Raw genomic sequence first — 17,782 nt, 5'->3', positions numbered from 1 at the left:
CTAACAGGTTAAAGGCTATGTATACCTTTTAAAGGGCATTTTTTTTTTTAACCATATAGATTAGTCAGTGTGTTTAGTGTAAATTTTTGATTAGTCTTTATTCAAAAATTTTTGACTTTTGGAGATACAGGTATTCTGTAGACAGAACAGCTGTATACTTCCCACAGCTATTCCCGACCCCCCCATAAACACATATGCTCAGCCCAACATCTGCCGTCAGGGAAGTGATTTTTTCAGACGATTTTATGCATTAAATCGTCTGCTGATCCTTCCGAAATCGGTGGGTTTGGCTGAGCTTTGTCTATTATGTATGGACACCTTTACTGATCACCAACACTAGGTCAAGGCTGATTGACTGCTACTGAGAATATTCTACTGCATTTATGAAGACTTTATTCATCTCACAAAACGCCTCATCTATAATATCGTCAATAGTTTAACAATTTTACTACATTATCTTTGGTGCATAATATTCTAGTAGAGACTGTGCTTTTCTATCTTCCGGTGAGGTTCAATAGACTGTAAACGGAGGTCTAGATTCCACAGTGATGTCAAATATTGATATCAAATGATAGAATGTTTAGCGGCAGTTATCACGTAAGTCACCATGGTCTTTTATATTTGGTATCATTTATTGGGACAAATATGCAGGAATAGATGGTAGAATGTAACTTTTTCAGTCAGTGGGTTGTTTGGGAGTGTTTTTGTATGCCACTAGATCTATGGTAGATAATTCTTGTAGATCAAACAGATTATGGATTTTCTTACATGTAGTAATGTAGAACATTGGGAGAAATCTGAATTTCCTGAGGAAATCCTGAACTGGGCGAGTAAAGCTGTATACATGCCATTATTACGCACATACCTTTTACTGGCGGAATAGCAGGAAACCATTCTTTTTCTTATAGCAAGTCTGTGTAGGAGTGCGATACTTTGACTTCCAGTAGTTTTAGTCATTTCCCATCCTATTTAAAGGCTGAAGAGCAGGAAAGTCTAGTCATAATGGAATTGTATAACAAGCCTCCTTTATCATTAACCTCTTAATACCGAAGGTGTTTTAAACCTTAGTGACAAGAGTAATTTTTGCAGTTTTGCTATTCACAGATGTAACGCAGTATAACTCTGTATGTGTTTTATGTATCGATGTGAATTTTTCTTGGGACATGTAGTGCTTCCTTTTTGTGGTATATCTGTATAGGTAACATTTTTGTTACTTTTTCTTTATAGCCGTGGAAAGACAGAAATTTAAAATGTAAAACAGTTTGAAAAGAAAAGTAATTGTATCATACAAATGTATTGAAATATATTTTTTCATTTATCCTGATCATAAGGACACCTGACTTGGAGGTGGAGTTTATTTTTCTTTAACAGAAATATAGTATAAAACACAAGTGCCCCTTTTGTCAATTGCGCACTAAAATGTCTTAATTTCGTGTTTTACACCATGGTAGTAATGTATGGGTAATGGACTTGAAGTCCAATAAATAATGGTAAAAATACATTGTGTTCTACAAACTAGACACTCTAAAGTCTATTTCTAGCAGTTCAATTTCCATTTTAACCCTTCACACTTTTTACAGAAATTGGCCAAACTTGGGCCAAGAAAATGTAAATTGCATTTTTTTTTTACAAAAGTGTCACTTTTCTTAAAGAGACTCTGTCACCACATTATAAGTGGCCTATCTCCTACATAAGGAGATCGGCGCTGTAATGCAGGTGACAGTAATGCTTTTTATTTTAAAAAACGATCTTTTTTCACAATGTTAGAAGCGATTTAAGTTTATGCTAATGAGCTTTCTTAATGCCCAAGTGGGCGTACTTTTACTTTCGACCAAGTGGGCGTTGTACAGAGGAGTGTATGACGCTGACCAATCAGTGACCAATCGGCATCATGCACTCCTCTCCATTCATTTACACTGCACTAGCGATATAGATATATCACTATGTGCAGCCTCATACACAAACCCTAACATTACTAGTGTCCTGATAATGAATACACATGAAATCCAGCCTGGACGTCATGTGTACTCAGAATCCTGACACTTCTGACTCTTTTTTTGTGAGATTCCGGCAAGTGAAACCAAATCTCGCGAGATTACGGAGCTAAACGAGATTTGGTTTCACTTGCCGGAATCTCACAAAAAAGAGTCAGAAGTGTCAGGATTCTGAGTACACATGACGTCCAGGCTGGATTTCATGTGTATTCATTATCAGGACACTGTAGTAATGTTAGGGTTTGTGTATGAGGCTGCACATAGTGATATAACTATATCGCTAGTGCAGTGTAAATGAATGGAGAGGAGTGCATGATGCCGATTGGTCAGCGTCATGCACTCCTCTGTACAACGCCCACATGACCATCCAGCCTGGACACTAAATTACTAAAAATCTAATATATAAACTTTATATAAACCTCAATTGTATACCTAGGCTAGGGTTATTCTAGGTTCTATTCTTGGTTCTATTCTAGAGTTAGCCTAGGTTTAGTCTAGGGTTAGCCTAGGTTTAGTCTAGGGTTAGCCTAGGTTTAGCCTATTGTTTTTTGTGTAGCGTATGTGTGTGACGTCTGTGTATTTTTTGGTGTAAAAAAAAAAAAAATTTTAATTAAAAAAAATATATATGTAAAAAAAAGTTTTATAGTCTGCGTGTTTGTTCGACATTGTTTTTTTTGAGAAGCGTGCTTTTGTGACGTCCGTGTATTTTTGTCTGTGAAAAAAAAGAAAAGTAAAGAAAAAATAATACATTTGTCTGCGTGTGCGTCTGGTTACAGTCTTTGTCGTACGTGTGTGTAATTACAATGGCCCATAGAAGGTTCACGGTGGAAGAGGCATACGCCATGTTAATTTCTGACTCTGATGAAAGCGATACAGAAACCGCGTCAGAGGTAGAAATGTTGTCTACCAGTGATAGCGACGACAGTGATACGCTTTCTACAATTCAAGTGTCGCTGCAGAGTCCACAAGCACAGGGCATGTCGCAGAAGTACCACAAAACCCCCAGAATATATTTGGTGGGTACCCACAGAGTCATTTTCCCCTAATATCCCAGAATTTATTGCCACATTAGGGATAAATATTAATGTGGAAAATTTTACAGCCCTCGATTTTTTTAAAATATTCATTACAGGTGAACTATTGGAGCTGGTTGTTAACCAAACCAATCTGTATGCTCGCCAATTCTTTGCAGAAAAGCCAACGTCCTCCTATGCAAAGCAGTGGCACCCCACAAATACTGGCGAACTTAAAAAAAAATTGGGGCTCATCCTCAACATGGGGTTAGTGAAAAAGCCCTCAATCCGGTCATATTGGGGAACAAGCCCTACACATGCCACACCTGTTTTTCCAGCCATTATGACCAGAAGCAGATATGAAGTGCTAATGCGCTTCCTTCATTTTAACGACAATCACCAGGCCCCCCCCAAACATAGTGATCCAGACCGTAACCGCCTGTATAAAATAAGGCCCCTGATAAAAATTTTGGAGGAGTCATTTATGCTGGTGGACAACCCCCAATAAAAACCCTAGCGGTGGATGAATCGCTGATGAGTTACAAAGGCAGGCTCTCATTCCGCCAGTACATCCCTTCAAAGAGAGCAATATATGGGGTTACAATCTACAAGCTCTGTGAGAGCGGTACAGGCTGCACATCTGCCTTTAGAATTTATGAAGGCAAAGACCGTGATATTCCCCACATTATTAACTCATTTACTTTCACACTGTTTTTGTAGAGAGAACCAAAAGGGAGGGTGGCTTATTGGATAATGTTTCACTGTAAAAATGCAGCAATACTATATTTTCTGAAAAAAAATATTTTTTATTTCTTTCCACCTATTAAAAATACTCACTATACCCCTAGATGAATATTAGCAGGGCATTTATACTTGTCAATATGACCTCCAGTACCATGGCAAATATAGCGTGGTTCCCTAAAATCAGCTCTGGCGTAAAAAGGCCTCCAAAAGCCAAAATAGACTCCTTCTATGATATGCCCTATAATGGGTCCATATAATAGATTAGACACACATATTTGGTATCACCGTACACGAGAAAAATAGCAGAATGTGGAAAGGTGTCACTTTTACCAGTATGTCATATGGTGTTTCGAAATGGCTTAAAGAGACTGTCACCACATTATAAGTCCCCCGTCTCCTACATAAGGAGATCGGCGCTATAATGTAGGTGACAGTAATGCTTTTTATTTTAAAAAACGATCTATTTTCACAACGTTAGGAGCGATTTTGGTTTATGCTAATGAACTTTCTTAATGCCCAAGTGGGCGTACTTTTACTTTCGACCAAGTGGGCGTTGTACAGAGGAGTGCATGACGCTGACCAATCAGCATCATGCACTCCTCTCCATTCATTTACACTGCACTAGCGATATAGCTATATCACTATGTGCAGCCTCATACACAAACCCTAACATTACTACAGTGTCCTGATAATGAATACACATGACCATCCAGCCTGGACGTCATGTGTACTCAGAATCCTGACACTTCTGACTCTTTTTTGTGAGATTCTGGCAAGTGAAACCAAATCTCGTTTAGCTCCGTAATTTCGCGAGATTTGGTTTCACTTGCCGGAATCTCTAGCGATATAGTTATATCACTATGTGCAGCCTCATACACAAACCCTAACATTCGGTGTCACTGTAATATTCTCTCCGTCTCTTCCCATATAAAGTAACAAGTGTGAGGAGAAACAGAGAGACAGGGAGGATAAACACTTTGTTTACATTTTGGGATCACTGTGAATGGTTCTCATAGTGATCACATGAACGGAGACCACTGTTATTGGTCACTGTTATGGCACTGTGTTCGGTTCGGGACTTGCGGCCGAAATACGTCCGTCAATTACGGACGTAATGACCTCATGTGAATCCAGCCTTAGGACGCACCGGAGGCACGTCCTAACAGATTGCCTGTCAGATTTACACGAAGTATACCAGAGCATTATAGCAGCGATCTGAAGATCGCACAGTAAAGTCCCCTAGTGGGACTAATGAAATAAATAATAAATGTGAAATGAAGATTATTAATAAAAATTACAGTAAAAAAATCCATTCTTTTTCCATAAAAGTGTAAAAAATAAATAAAAGTACACATATATGGTATCGCCGCGACCGTAATGGCTCCATTAATAAAGTTAATATGTAAGTTAAACCGCAAGGTGAACACCATAAAAAAAACCTGCAAAAAACAATGGCGAAATTGCAAATTTTTTCCATTGTCCCCCAAAAAAGTCATAATAAAAATGAATCAAGTCCCATGCACCCCAAAACAGTACCAATCAAAACTACGTCTCGTCCTGCAGAAAACAAGCCCAAAAAATCACTACATTGAAGGAAAAATAAAAAAGTTACGGCTCTTGGAAAGTGACGTTGCAAAAACAGATCATTTTAGTTCAAAAGTGTTTTTATTGTGCAAAAGTCGTAAAACATACATATGTGGTATCGCCATAATCGTACCGACCCATAGAATAAAGGTAACATGTTACTTACGTCGCACAGTGAATGGCGTCAATTTAAAAACGCATAGAACAATGGTGGAATTTCAGGTTGTTTTTTTATAATCCCCTCAAAAAAAGTTAATAAAAGTTAATAAAAAAATTATATGTACCCTAAAATGGTGCTATTAAAAAGTACAACTAATCCCGCAAAAAACAAGTCCCCGTACAGCTATGTAGACGAAAAAAAAAAAAAGTTATAGCTCTTTGAATGCGACTATAGAAAAACAAATAAAATAGCTTGGTCATTAGGGCCTAAAATGGGCTGGTCACTAAGGGGTTAATTACCATTTTGTGGCCAAGCCTGCGTGTTATGGTAAAATCTTCAGGCATTACCTTATGAGTCTCCCATACTATAATGTGCATTCTTTAAACTTTAACCCCTCAAAAGAACCTGTTGCATTCCATTTAAACCTTTAATCAACTAGTTACAGCAGCCTAAGGCCTCATTTACACGAGCGTGTGCGTTTTGCGCGCGCAAAAAACGCTGCGTTTTGCGCGCGCAAAAGGCACTTGGCAGCTCCGTGTGTCATCCGTGTATGATGCGCGGCTGCGTGATTTTCGCGCAGCCGCCATCATAGAGATGAGGCTAGTCGACGCCCGTCACTGTCCAAGGTGCTGAAAGAGCTAACTGATCGGCAGTAACTCTTTCAGCACCCTCGACAGTGAATGCCGAACACAATATACACCAACCTGTGAATAAAAAAAGACTTTCATACTTACCAAGAACTTCCTGCTTCCCCCAGTCCGGGCTCCCGGCCGTTGCCTTGGTGACGCGTCCCTCTCTTGTCATCCGGCCCCACCTCCCAGGATGACGCCGCAGTCCATGAGACCGCTGCAGCCTGTGATTGGCTGCAGCCTGTGCTTGGCCTGTGATTGGCTGCAGCTGTCACTTGGACTTTACTGTCATCCCGGGAGGTCGGACCGGAGTTATCGGTAAGTCAGAACGTCTTTTTTTTTTTACAGGTTCATGGATTTTCGGAGCGGAAGTCACTGTCCATGGTGCTGAACCAGTTTAACGCTTTCAGCACCGTGGACAGTGACTGTCTCCTGACGTCGCGTACCCGAACATTTTTTACCGGTTTCGGTCAAAACGAGTTTGGCCGAACCCGGTGAAGTTCGGTGCGCTCATCTCGAATTTGACACTCCGTTTGGATGTTTGTAAACAGAAAAGCACGTGGTGCTTTTCTGTTTACATTCAGGAGTTTGACAGCTCTTGCGCGAATCACGCAGTTCGCACGGAAGTGCTTCCGTGCGGCATGCGTGGTTTTCACGCACCCATTGACTTCAATGGGTGCGTGAGTGCGCGAAAAACGCACGATTATAGAACATGTCGTGAGTTTTTTTCTGCGCACACGCGCTGAGCGCAATTCACGCATCGTCTAAACTGCCCCATTGACTAATATAGGTGCGTACGACATGCGTGCAAAGCACGCGCGTCGCACGCGCGTATAATACGCTCGTGTAAATGAGGCCTAAGATAAATTTTTACTCTTTTCCTTTAAAGAGGCTCTGTCACCAGTTTAATACTTCTCTATCTCCTACCTAATCTAATAAACGCTTTGATGCTGATAACTACAGTTTTTTTTTTTTCGTTTTTTTTAAACGTTTATTATTGACAAAGTTCTGATCATTTTTAGATTTATGCAAATTTTTTCTAAATACCCAACTAGGCGTTTTTTTGTTTTGTTTCACCAAGTGGGCGGTGTAAAGAAAGTGTATGACTCTGACCAATCCGCATCATACACTTCTCTTCATTCATGCCCAGCTTTATTCACAGCACAGCGTGATCTCACGAGATCACGCTGTGATGTGACTTCCTCCTTGCAGGTCTTTCACCGGAGCGACGGGAGAATGACCAGACATCGCCTCCAGCCGTGCCAGGACAAGGTGATGTCCGATCATTCTCCCGTCGCTCCGGTGAAGTATGCCAGATGTGTATCAACTTTGTCATTTACTTACTGTTAACATTTAGTAGTATTATTCATGCAAATTCCATGTGAAGTTACTGCCACTAGGTGTCTCCCTTCTGGTAATCTGCAGTCCACCCCCTGTTGTCAAGCAATATTCGTCCCCAGTTACAGAGCAGATGAGACTGACTGCAGGAAGTCGGGGTGTGTCTCTTCTAAGCCTGCCAATAGAGGTCTAAGGAGAGGGGAGTGGGGATCAGGGAGCAGGAGGACAGAGCAGGTAGAGAAAGAAACAGACACGTTGCCCATAGTCTATGAAGAGGGAAGGAGGGAACAGAAGCAGAGGGAGAGAGACACAGTTGCTGTCCATAGAAGTCTATGGAGTGGGGAGCAGAGTGAGGGAGACACAGACATTGCCCATAGAAGTCTTTGGAGGTAGCAGTGTAAAAAAAAAAACACACACAGATGTGCAACAGCTGCTAGTAAGATTCATATGTCACCCCAGTGCTGTTTTCTCAGCTACACAGTTCATGGTTGCTGTATGGAGTTGTCCATGCTGCTGCAGCTTCTATATATGTGATAGATAGAGAGGGTAGAGCAAGATTCTCCTCTTCTATGTGTGCAGTGTATAGAAGCTGTGATAGCCATTAGGCTCCACCCACTATATCATAGACAACTGAGAGTTAGGGTGTGTTCACACGCAGTGTTTTCAGACGTAATTTGGGCGTTTTACACCTCGAATTACGCCTGAAAAAACGGCTCCATTACGCCTACAAACACTTGCCCATTGCTTTCAATGGGTTTTACGGTGTTCTGTTCCCATGAGGTGTTATTTTACGTGTCGCTGTCAAAATAAGGCACGCAAAAAGACTCCCGCAAAAAAGAAGTGCATGTCCCTTCTTGGGCCATTGTTGGAGCCGTTTTTCATTGACTCCATTGAAAAACAGCTCCAATAACGGCCGTAAAATACGCCGCGAAAAACGCGAGTTGCTACAAAAACTTCTGAAAAGCACTTGTACGCTTTTGAAACCAATATTAAATATTTTTTTTAATAAAAATGTCTATCAGTGTTTTGTGCATATCTTGTATGGCTAGACAGGCCAGGGTCCATTGAAGGACCCCAGGGCTGTCTGACCATATTTCCTGCTGTTAGGGCATACTTGCTATGTCCTAACAACTGCCTATGTACAATGAGTACACAGGCAAATGTACTGGCATATAGATATATGCCAGTACATTAAATGTAAAAAATCAAAATGAAAAATCCCCCTATTGGATAAAAAAAATAAAATTAAGATAATAATAAAAAATAAAAAAAATGTAATGTTAAAAAAATACACAGAATTTGTTTGTTTTTTTTACAATTAAAATACTTTACAAAATTTAGTTCACAAAACATGAAATATACACACATATTTGGCATCATCACGACCGTAACAATCTGTACAACAAATGTATTATTTTGGATGATCGGTGTATAGTGTAAAAAAAAATAATAAACCATTTAAAACTGCAGCGGAATGGCTTTTTTTTCTGTATTTTTGCCAAAATAAAAAATTATATAAATTAAACGATAATGTATATGTACCAAAAATGGCACCTACATACAGTACAACATGTCCCACAAAAAACTTTTCCTACGGCAATGTCTAACAAAAAAGAAAAAAGTTATCAGCACCGGTATTCAAATAGGGAAATATAAAAAAATTGTCCTGTCCTCAAGGCCAAAATTGTCCATGTCCTTAAGGGGTTAAGTGTTATTTTTCCAGCCTCTCACCAATTTAGGGTATGTGCACACGATGAGAGGCTTTTACATCTGAAAAGACAGACTGTTTTCAGGAGAAAACAGCTGCCTCGTTTCAGAGGTAAAAGCTCCTCGTATTATGCGAGGCGTCTGTGACGCTCGTAAATCTTGAGCTGCTCTTCATTGACTTCAATGAAGAACAGCTCAAATTACGTAGCAAAGAAGTGTCCTGCACTTCTTTGCCGAGGCAGTCAATTTACGCGTCGTTGTTTGACAGCAGTCAAACGACGACGCGTAAATGACAGGTCGTCTGCACAGTACGTCGCCAAACCATTCAAATGAATGGGCAGATGTTTGCCGATGTATTGTAGCCCTATTTTCAGACGTAAAACGAAGCATAATACGCCTCGTTTACGTCTGAAAATAGGTCGTGTGAACCCAGCCTTACAATAGCTGCAAAATATGCAGAAACAGCACTTCTCATGCCCAGCTTCTTCTCTAGTGCACCTGTAGTCAGTACATACCGGGGTAGTAACATGGGATAGTCTAGGGATAGTCTAGACCAGATAGGTGACATGGACTGTACACTTTACTCTTGATACATATTATTTTCCTTGTTTGCTCTCTAAGGAAAGCCAAGGTAGCCGTTACAATCATTTACCCGTACACTTGTAATGGATACCCATGGTTCTAGATCTGATGTATAATTGGGCAGCAGGCTAGATGAATCGTGGTATCCTAAAATAGTCATTTTGCATCATTATAATCTAGGCACGGTGGTCTCTATCAGACAGAATATTGAATGATGAAGGGGATGCAGGCATCTTCCAGGCACAAAAATCTACGTAGTTGCTGAATAGTTTTTCATCCGCTTTGGTTGGTCACAGTGTAGATTTAGATTTGGTTTCTTGGGGCCATCAATTGGTTTTCTCCACTGGTTGGAGTCAGATACTGTAGTCCTATAAAAAACAGGCCACAAATGGGTGGATTTAATGAAACTTTATATGAAAAGGGGATTGAAATATTGGTAAGTGTGCTGCTCACATTTTAGTAGTTTAGAAAACGATGGAGGGGATTTGCCATTGTCTGCTGCTGCTTACTGAGCAGTTTTGTCTGTGGTATCCCTTGACATTTAATAACCTCATCATCAGATCCATTCTAATTTTGTACACGGTTAAACACCATCAGAATGCACTTTCTTCTGTTTTTCTGTTGCAATGTTAAACAATTGGCTCTTTCATTTGGCCTTCTCCAGCTCTATATCCTTCAATTACCTTCATGTCCTTGCATTCAGTATGACAAGTGCCGCAAATAATGTGTTCGATTATGAACCTAGGATCTGTTAATAGAGACTAATGCCCTCCCTAGTTGTCCTGTGCCCTCTGGCGCTATATTAATGAATGCTGTGTATCCATTGACCCTAGACATTCTATTAAATGAAATGCTGGTGCTAGTGGGAATTCATTATGTATTGTAGTAGCAGTCAAGTCTCAGAGATAAATAAAAGTACAGGATTTAGAGCCATCTGGCGTGAAGAAAACGGATTTGAGATGGTGTACTGGGTATCCATAACATATTAATATTGTCAGGGCAGAGTCTATTTTTTCATGCAGTTGGAGTTCAGTTCTAAAATAATAATGGAATATGCTTGATGGGGACAAGTCCAGAGGCGCTGCAGGCCATGGTAGCATGGTTAGGCCACGCAGACTGCTCACAGTAGCACGGGCAACATGCGGCCTGGCCTTGTCCCGTTGAAAAATGGCTTCTGGAACACTTTGGAGAAATGGCCGTACCACTAGTTCCACAACCAAATCAGTGTAATACCGAGCTGCTAGTGTACCTGAAATGAAGACTAAAGGGGTCATGCTACCATACATTATGCCACCCCACACCATAGTCCCAGATGTAGGACCGGTGTGACGTACCCTTGTTAAGGCCTCTTCATGGCATTGCCCACGTGATCTCCAGACCAATCTCCGACTATCATTGTGTCAGAGACAAAAGTGTCACTCATCTCTGAAGAGGATAGACCTTCATTTCAGCCTCCATTGCTGTCTTGCTGTGCACCATGATAGCCTTTGAGAGCAGTGGCGTGTGTTCAGTGGAACACCTGTAGCTAGACATCTGGCTCGTAGCCCAGTGTCGTGAAAACGCCTTCTGAAAGTTTGTGTCGACACTGGTTGCCGCCCTATGCTTGGGATGTGATGTCCAATTGCGCTTGCAGTACAGAATGGCTCATTAAGTGCCATTCTTCCAATCAGACGATCTGTCCGTGCAGAGGTTCGCCTCCATACTACAGCTCGTTGATCGGCGCTCGATTGCTTTCACAAGGAGCTGGTATGGGGATGAGCACTCGTTACTATGATAGCTTGTCCCCATGCATTTTTATCTTGTTGGCAACACATCTCTCTGTTTGCAGGAAGATGTGCTGCTGACAACGATAATATTTTCGGCATTAAAAACTATACAAATCAGTCGATGAACGATCGATTGCTCATTCATAAGCTGATCGAGCGATTTCTCATTCATCGGCTCATCGTTACCCTGTTTACATAGGTCAATTATCGTGAACGAGCATTCTGTTAACGCAAGTCCGATAATTGGCTGGTGTAAAAGGGCCCTTAGCTGGCAAATATCAGCTTTACACTACTGGACCGGAATACATTTTATCAACATGTTCTTAGGTTCAAATGATGGTGTAAACCCCATTAAATCACTGGTTGCACACTGCTCTGCTGTAGGCATTTCTTCTTCAAAATCTGGGGTTTTACACAGGGCAATTATCGTGCAGACGAGCAATCGTATAACGCTCCTTGCCAATAATTGCCCTGTGTAAACAGGGCAGCGATCAGCAGATGAACGCGCAAACGTTTGATCATCTTCTGATCGTATCGTTTTAAAAGCATGAAATATTATCGTTGTTGGCAGTGTAAACAGGGAGATGCGCTGCCGACATGATGATAATGTATGGGGACGAGAGATCGGAGTGACGACTGCTGGTCCCCATCCATAGCTCCGTGTGACAGGAGAAAACGAGCGCCTTTCAATAATGTCTCGTTGATTGGCGTTCGCTGCACTGGCCGATTGTCGGCCGATGTAAAAAGCCCTTAAGGCTCGTTGATCGGGGCTTTGCTGCTGACAACAATAATATTTTAGGCTGTGTAAACGATACAATCAGCCCATGAGCGAGTCTTTGCGCTGTTTACACAGGGCAATGATCGGGAACGAGCGTTCTTTGAACGCGCATTTGCCGATAATCGGCCCATGCCTGGAAACAGTCCCTGACCTGTAAGAGCCAAAGGTTTGGTTTACACATCTAAGTCCATTTATATTTTTGCCACGATTTTCCATAAAACGCGGCAAAAAACAAAACAAAAAACCCAGCCTAAGAAGAAACTATGGGTGGAATTTATTAAGAGTGCCATTTCATTTGCCAGTCTTAACATAAAGATCATTGGAGTAAAATGCGCCTAATTTATTAAAATCCGGCTCACCCCAGGCTTTCTATGCGGGGGAAATCTAGACTAATTTCTGGCGTGAATTATATTTAATTTTTTGTGCCACGGATGGCCAAACCCCCTGCTAAGATCTGCCCATTTTTTTTTTAAGTACAGGAAGCAGACTAAAAAATTCCGTAAAATTGTAGCTTTCCTATGCCAGGAAACTGTCTTAGAGTGCATAACAAATCCCCCCCCCCCCCTAAGTATCTAAATATATGCCATATTTCTATTACCGTAATTGGCGGGGTTTTTTTTTTTCTTAAAATATATGCCGTAGTGAGTTGGGGTGTGCATGTTGACTGATAACATCCACATGTGTAAATAATATGAGTAAGCTGGAGTTTGACACTTGCATTGTTCCCTAAGTGGATTACTTGGGCTGTAGCTAACTAGTCTGTGACCTTTGGAACCATTAACCGCTTTCTGAAGGCATAACTTCGGTGATAAGTGCTGCCTAGCGTATGGATCACAATCCAGCCATATAATCAGGTAACGTCTTAAGAACATTTGGCAGCTGCATATAACTTCACTATGTAGCAAGATGTGAATGTTATTTACAAGACTATGAACAAGCCACTGCACACCGCAGATACATCCATTTAATGGGAACACTTTAGATTCTTATTTTTTGTTCAGTGAATATACCGGTAATATCGGCATCTTTGTGAAAAAGACCCATGTTGTGGAGGTATAACTGTGTAAGTCTGTGTAAAGAACGCATGGCCATTGCGCTGCTATTCAGAACTCCATAAATGATAAACTCCTTGTTCTGAAATCCTAAACGTACACTCCGTGACCTCCTCTATTCTCTGATTGTAGGATGGTTCTCTGGGAAATATTGACGACCTCGCTGAACAGTACACCGAGTACTACAACACCTGCTTCACAGACGTATGCGAGAGGATGGAAGAACTGCGCAAGCGCCATGTTTCCCAGGATCTTGATGTGGTAAGGCGGCAAAAAATTGGACACCAATTTTTGGATGTTGAAATGTTTTGTGAAAATTTTATTCAAGATATGTTCCAAAAGTAAACAAATTGACCATCAGATTAGAATTAATTGAGAAACACATGCTTATACAGGATCACAATCCTCATCATCATCTAAGGCTTCGCTCACATCTGCGTCAGGGCTCCGTTTCGACGTTCCGTCTGAGCTTTCCGTCGGAACGGAGCCCTGACTGACACAAACAGAAACCGAAGCTTTCCGTTTCCATCACGATTGATTGCAATGGTGACGGATCCAGTGCCAATGGTTTCCATTTGTCTCCGTTGTGCAAGGGTTCTGTCGTTTTGACGGAGTCAATAGCGTAGTCGACTACAATACAACTTGTCCCGCAAAAAACAAGACCTTCTACAGCTATGTCGACGCAAAAATCAAAAATGTTATAGCTCTTTGAATGAGACGATGGAAAAACGTAAAAAAATTGCTTGGTTATTAAGGCCAAAAATAGGCTGGTCACTAAGGGGCTAAATTCCACCCACCCACGCAATTTATTTCTCTACATGGACGCAGTCAGCATAGTTCTTTTTTCAGGATAAGACCAGTCGGTTAAGAGAGTACAACGTGTATGCCATCCACACTACAACATTTTGTACATAATTTTGATGCTGGGTACTGCAGATATTGAAGTTAAATTGGAGGATAAATTGAAAATGCATTATGCGGATTGGTATTCTCAGTTCGCTTCTATATTATCACTGATGGGAAAACACGTAAAGGGAGAAGTTTTAAAGCAGAATTCTTGGAGAGAAAGCAATTTGTGTAAATTGCTGACGACGTTTAAACATTAGGATTGTAATTAAGCTCATGCTCGTCTTAGGGATGATTTGTTCTTACAACCTGTTCTGTTGCATTCACATTCGGAAGCTGCAGATAGTGCCTCTGGCTGCCCGCTCTTCAGAGCAAAGAAACTTAGTTACAGATAAGTGAAATAAAAGAACTCTATAAATCAGAGTAGGCCAGGCCTGATTTATGGCTCGCTTAATGGAAGATAGCAACTGATCTGAGTTGCTGCTGTATGTGCGCTGCGTTGTTCTCGGTATAAAGTGAAGGCTGAGCCTTTCATATATTGTGGGGATCTTTTTATTAAATATTGCATCATGGCAATATACACTCATAGACTTTCTATTGAGCCCATACACCGCTCGTTCAGTCTTCCACTTTTGCTGCTTAGTTTTAGCGATCGGTGGTGGTCTCAGTGATCGGACCTCCACCGATCAAAACTTCTGACATGTCACTATGACATGGGAAAAGTTTTTTAACGTTTTAGTTACCCTTAACTACATAACTAAACAGGATTACAGGTAATAAAAATGTAGAATGTTGATCTTGAGATCGGTGCATTTGCCAGTGGGGGGGGGGGGGGGTCAGAAAATATATGGCAAATTGGACAATGCCATTCATAGGGTCATTTTTGCATTCTTCTGGATCAGGTGAGGTATTATTTCCACCCCATACTAACTATTTACAGTGGTTGTCCAGTTTAGAATACCCATTATCTTACACTCTGATAATTTGGAGTTACTATAGGGGTTCCTATGTTTAGGATCCTCATCTCTGGGCCAGAGTGGAAAGCGATTTCTAAAGAGCGTCTCTCGCTCTGGAGGCCTTGTCCTGTCTTTCATTACACAGACAACCCATTGATTTGAATGGATACTTTGTAATGCTTAATTTCCCCTATAGTGGCACTGCTGGGAAATTGAAAATGTACTGCCAGATTTCCCAAATGATTACGGCTAATTGCTGGGGTTCCCAACAGGGATCAGCTTATTGTCAAGGGTACAAAAAGGACAACCCCTAAAAAAGGGAATCTGTCACCAAGTTTATGGAACCCGATCTGTGGGCAGCATAAAGTAGTGATAGAGACCCTTATTCCAGCGCCGGGTCTCTTACTGTGCTTTTTGCAGTAGTTTTCATAAAAATACTCTTTATCTACTGCAGCGCCGCTAGTCCGCTCAATAATGGGCACGTGCTGCGTAGTCCTCTGTATTAATGAGCAGCAAATCCCTCCGCCCACCGCAGCTGATTGACCGCTTTTTACCCCCACACAGTATAAGCAGATAAACAGTGTTTTTCTTTAAAAAATCTACAGCAAGAAACACAGTAAGTGACATAGGGTCTCTGTCAATACTTTATGCTGCCCTCAGATTTGGCAGTATAAGGGTCCTTTTACAGCAGCCAATATTGGCCGTAAAAACGAGCGCCATTCAACGAGTTGTTCCTTTCACATGGAGCTATCTATGGGGACGAGTGATTGTTACTACGATCGCTCATCCCCATGCATTTCCATCATGTCTGCAGCACATCTCCCTGTTTACAGGGAATGATACGATCGGACGATGAACGCGCGTTTGCTCATTCATCGGCTGATCGTTACCCTGTTTACACAAGGCAATGATCGCCAACGAGCGATCATTTGAACACTCGTTTGCCCGATCATTGGCCCGTGTAAAAGGGCCTTAACCCTGGTGACAGATTCCCTTTAAGATCAGGTTTGTGTTCTAACCAATGATGAGAATATAGATACAATAAATGTTAACACTACATACCGATAGGGGACATGTTGTTTATATTAGTTTAGTTGAGGGATAACGAAACATTGGCACATATCTCATTGTCTCATTGTAACGGCTACATTTTATTTTGCTCCTGTAGCATTGGAATAATTATTGTCTTACATCAGTGAGGAGTATTTATTCCTGCCAGTTCATTGCTAATCTGCTTAGCGACAAATGCTGCTTGTTATCCTCTAATGTAATTTGCTCAGCATGAGTTACATTTTTATTTACACTTACATATTTATTGGAAGCTATTACTGTACACTTTAGTACATCAGCGCCGACTGTAATATTAAACGGAATTGCTCTGCTGGTTTTTGCATACCGATGCTTTTGTTCAGCTTAATGTGATTGTGCCGTATTCGCTTCTTTAGGAATTATAAAAGTATTTACTAGTTGTATTATTCAGGCTGTGTGTATAAAAACATAGCACTGCAAGGGTGAGAATGGGAGGAATGGCTAAATTACCATTTTTACCGTAAAGTAGACCAACGTTTCTGTTCAAGTTCTTAATGTGGCCATAGACATTAGATAGCTGTTGGGTCAATAGTCCTGCACGGACACCTATCAACCCTGACTCTACAATAAAGGCTCCCGTTCAGCCCAGCGAAAAGTGTGCGCAATTTCAGCCGAGCACAAGGTGATGAGCTCTATGCTATAGTGCTGTGGGAAAAGACCCCATATACATTAGATTATCGGCAGACCCCAGACATCACTGGTCCACTGTGAATAGATTTCAGTCAGTCACTACATTCACTACGCAGCCGTCTATGACGGACAGGCTTCCTGCTTCCTACATAGTGATAGGAAATCACAGTGTTACCATATAGTAATAGGAGTTGGTTTTCACTTACTTGTCAAAAATAATTCTTATTAAATAACAAAATATTCCAACATATAAATCCAGTATTAAAAGTCGTATTGGGGGAAAATGGATGACCACCAATATGGCTTACATTTCTCACAAGATTCTCCCAGCTTTACCAGACTTCTCATCTTTAATGTTTTTTTTAAAAAGACCATTGTTAAAATATGCATATGATTGTCTGGATCAGGGGTGCACAACCTGCGTCCCGTGATGTCATTCTGCGAGGCCCCAAACCACCGTGTCATTAAAGTTTAGAAAGACAGGAATGTCAAAAGGTACTGCCAAAATTGGTATTGTGTTCTGCCTAGTGCAGGCCTCAGAGGGCTTAGTATGACTGGTAATTTCTTTGTGCTTCTCACTGAATCTCTATGTCATGTACCCCTCAGGACACTAGGCATAACACAGTGTATGAAGTTCTACTTTAAAGGGAATGTGTCGCTAGAATTTTTTTGTTTTTTGTTAAACTGTTAGTATATAAAACATTGCTCTAATTTTTTTAATTTTTTCACGAGTCAGGAAATATTATAAATTAGATTCTAATTTATAACATTTCCCTGTGCTGGTCACTAGAGGGAGCAATTCCCAAAATTGCAGCATTGGCATGTGGTAAAGCAACCACATTGCTTTATGCTGCAAAATTTGAGCAGACACACTCGCTCTAGCGTCCTCAAACAATCCCCCCTCCTTTATCCTG

The 17,782-nt window shown here is 41.0% G+C and overlaps 1 protein-coding gene across 7 annotated transcripts in view; it reads left to right on the top strand.

Moving 5' to 3' along the window:
* The window catches only part of SASH1 (SAM and SH3 domain containing 1), a 1,215,726-nt gene that overhangs the window by 1,038,013 nt on the left and 159,931 nt on the right, over positions 1-17,782 (top strand). For all 7 annotated transcript variants that reach the window (XM_075862576.1, XM_075862582.1, XM_075862580.1 and 4 more), the window contains exon 2: positions 13,480-13,608. In XM_075862576.1, coding sequence (XP_075718691.1) covers positions 13,480-13,608 — 129 coding nt within the window. The remainder of the gene's footprint in view (positions 1-13,479; positions 13,609-17,782) is intronic.

The sequence above is a fragment of the Rhinoderma darwinii genome, chromosome 4 (assembly GCF_050947455.1).
Source record: "Rhinoderma darwinii isolate aRhiDar2 chromosome 4, aRhiDar2.hap1, whole genome shotgun sequence".
Classification (NCBI taxonomy): Eukaryota; Metazoa; Chordata; class Amphibia; order Anura; family Rhinodermatidae; genus Rhinoderma; species Rhinoderma darwinii.
The sequence above is the reverse complement of the archived record's forward strand: the minus strand, read 5'-3'. Positions and strand labels throughout refer to the sequence as shown.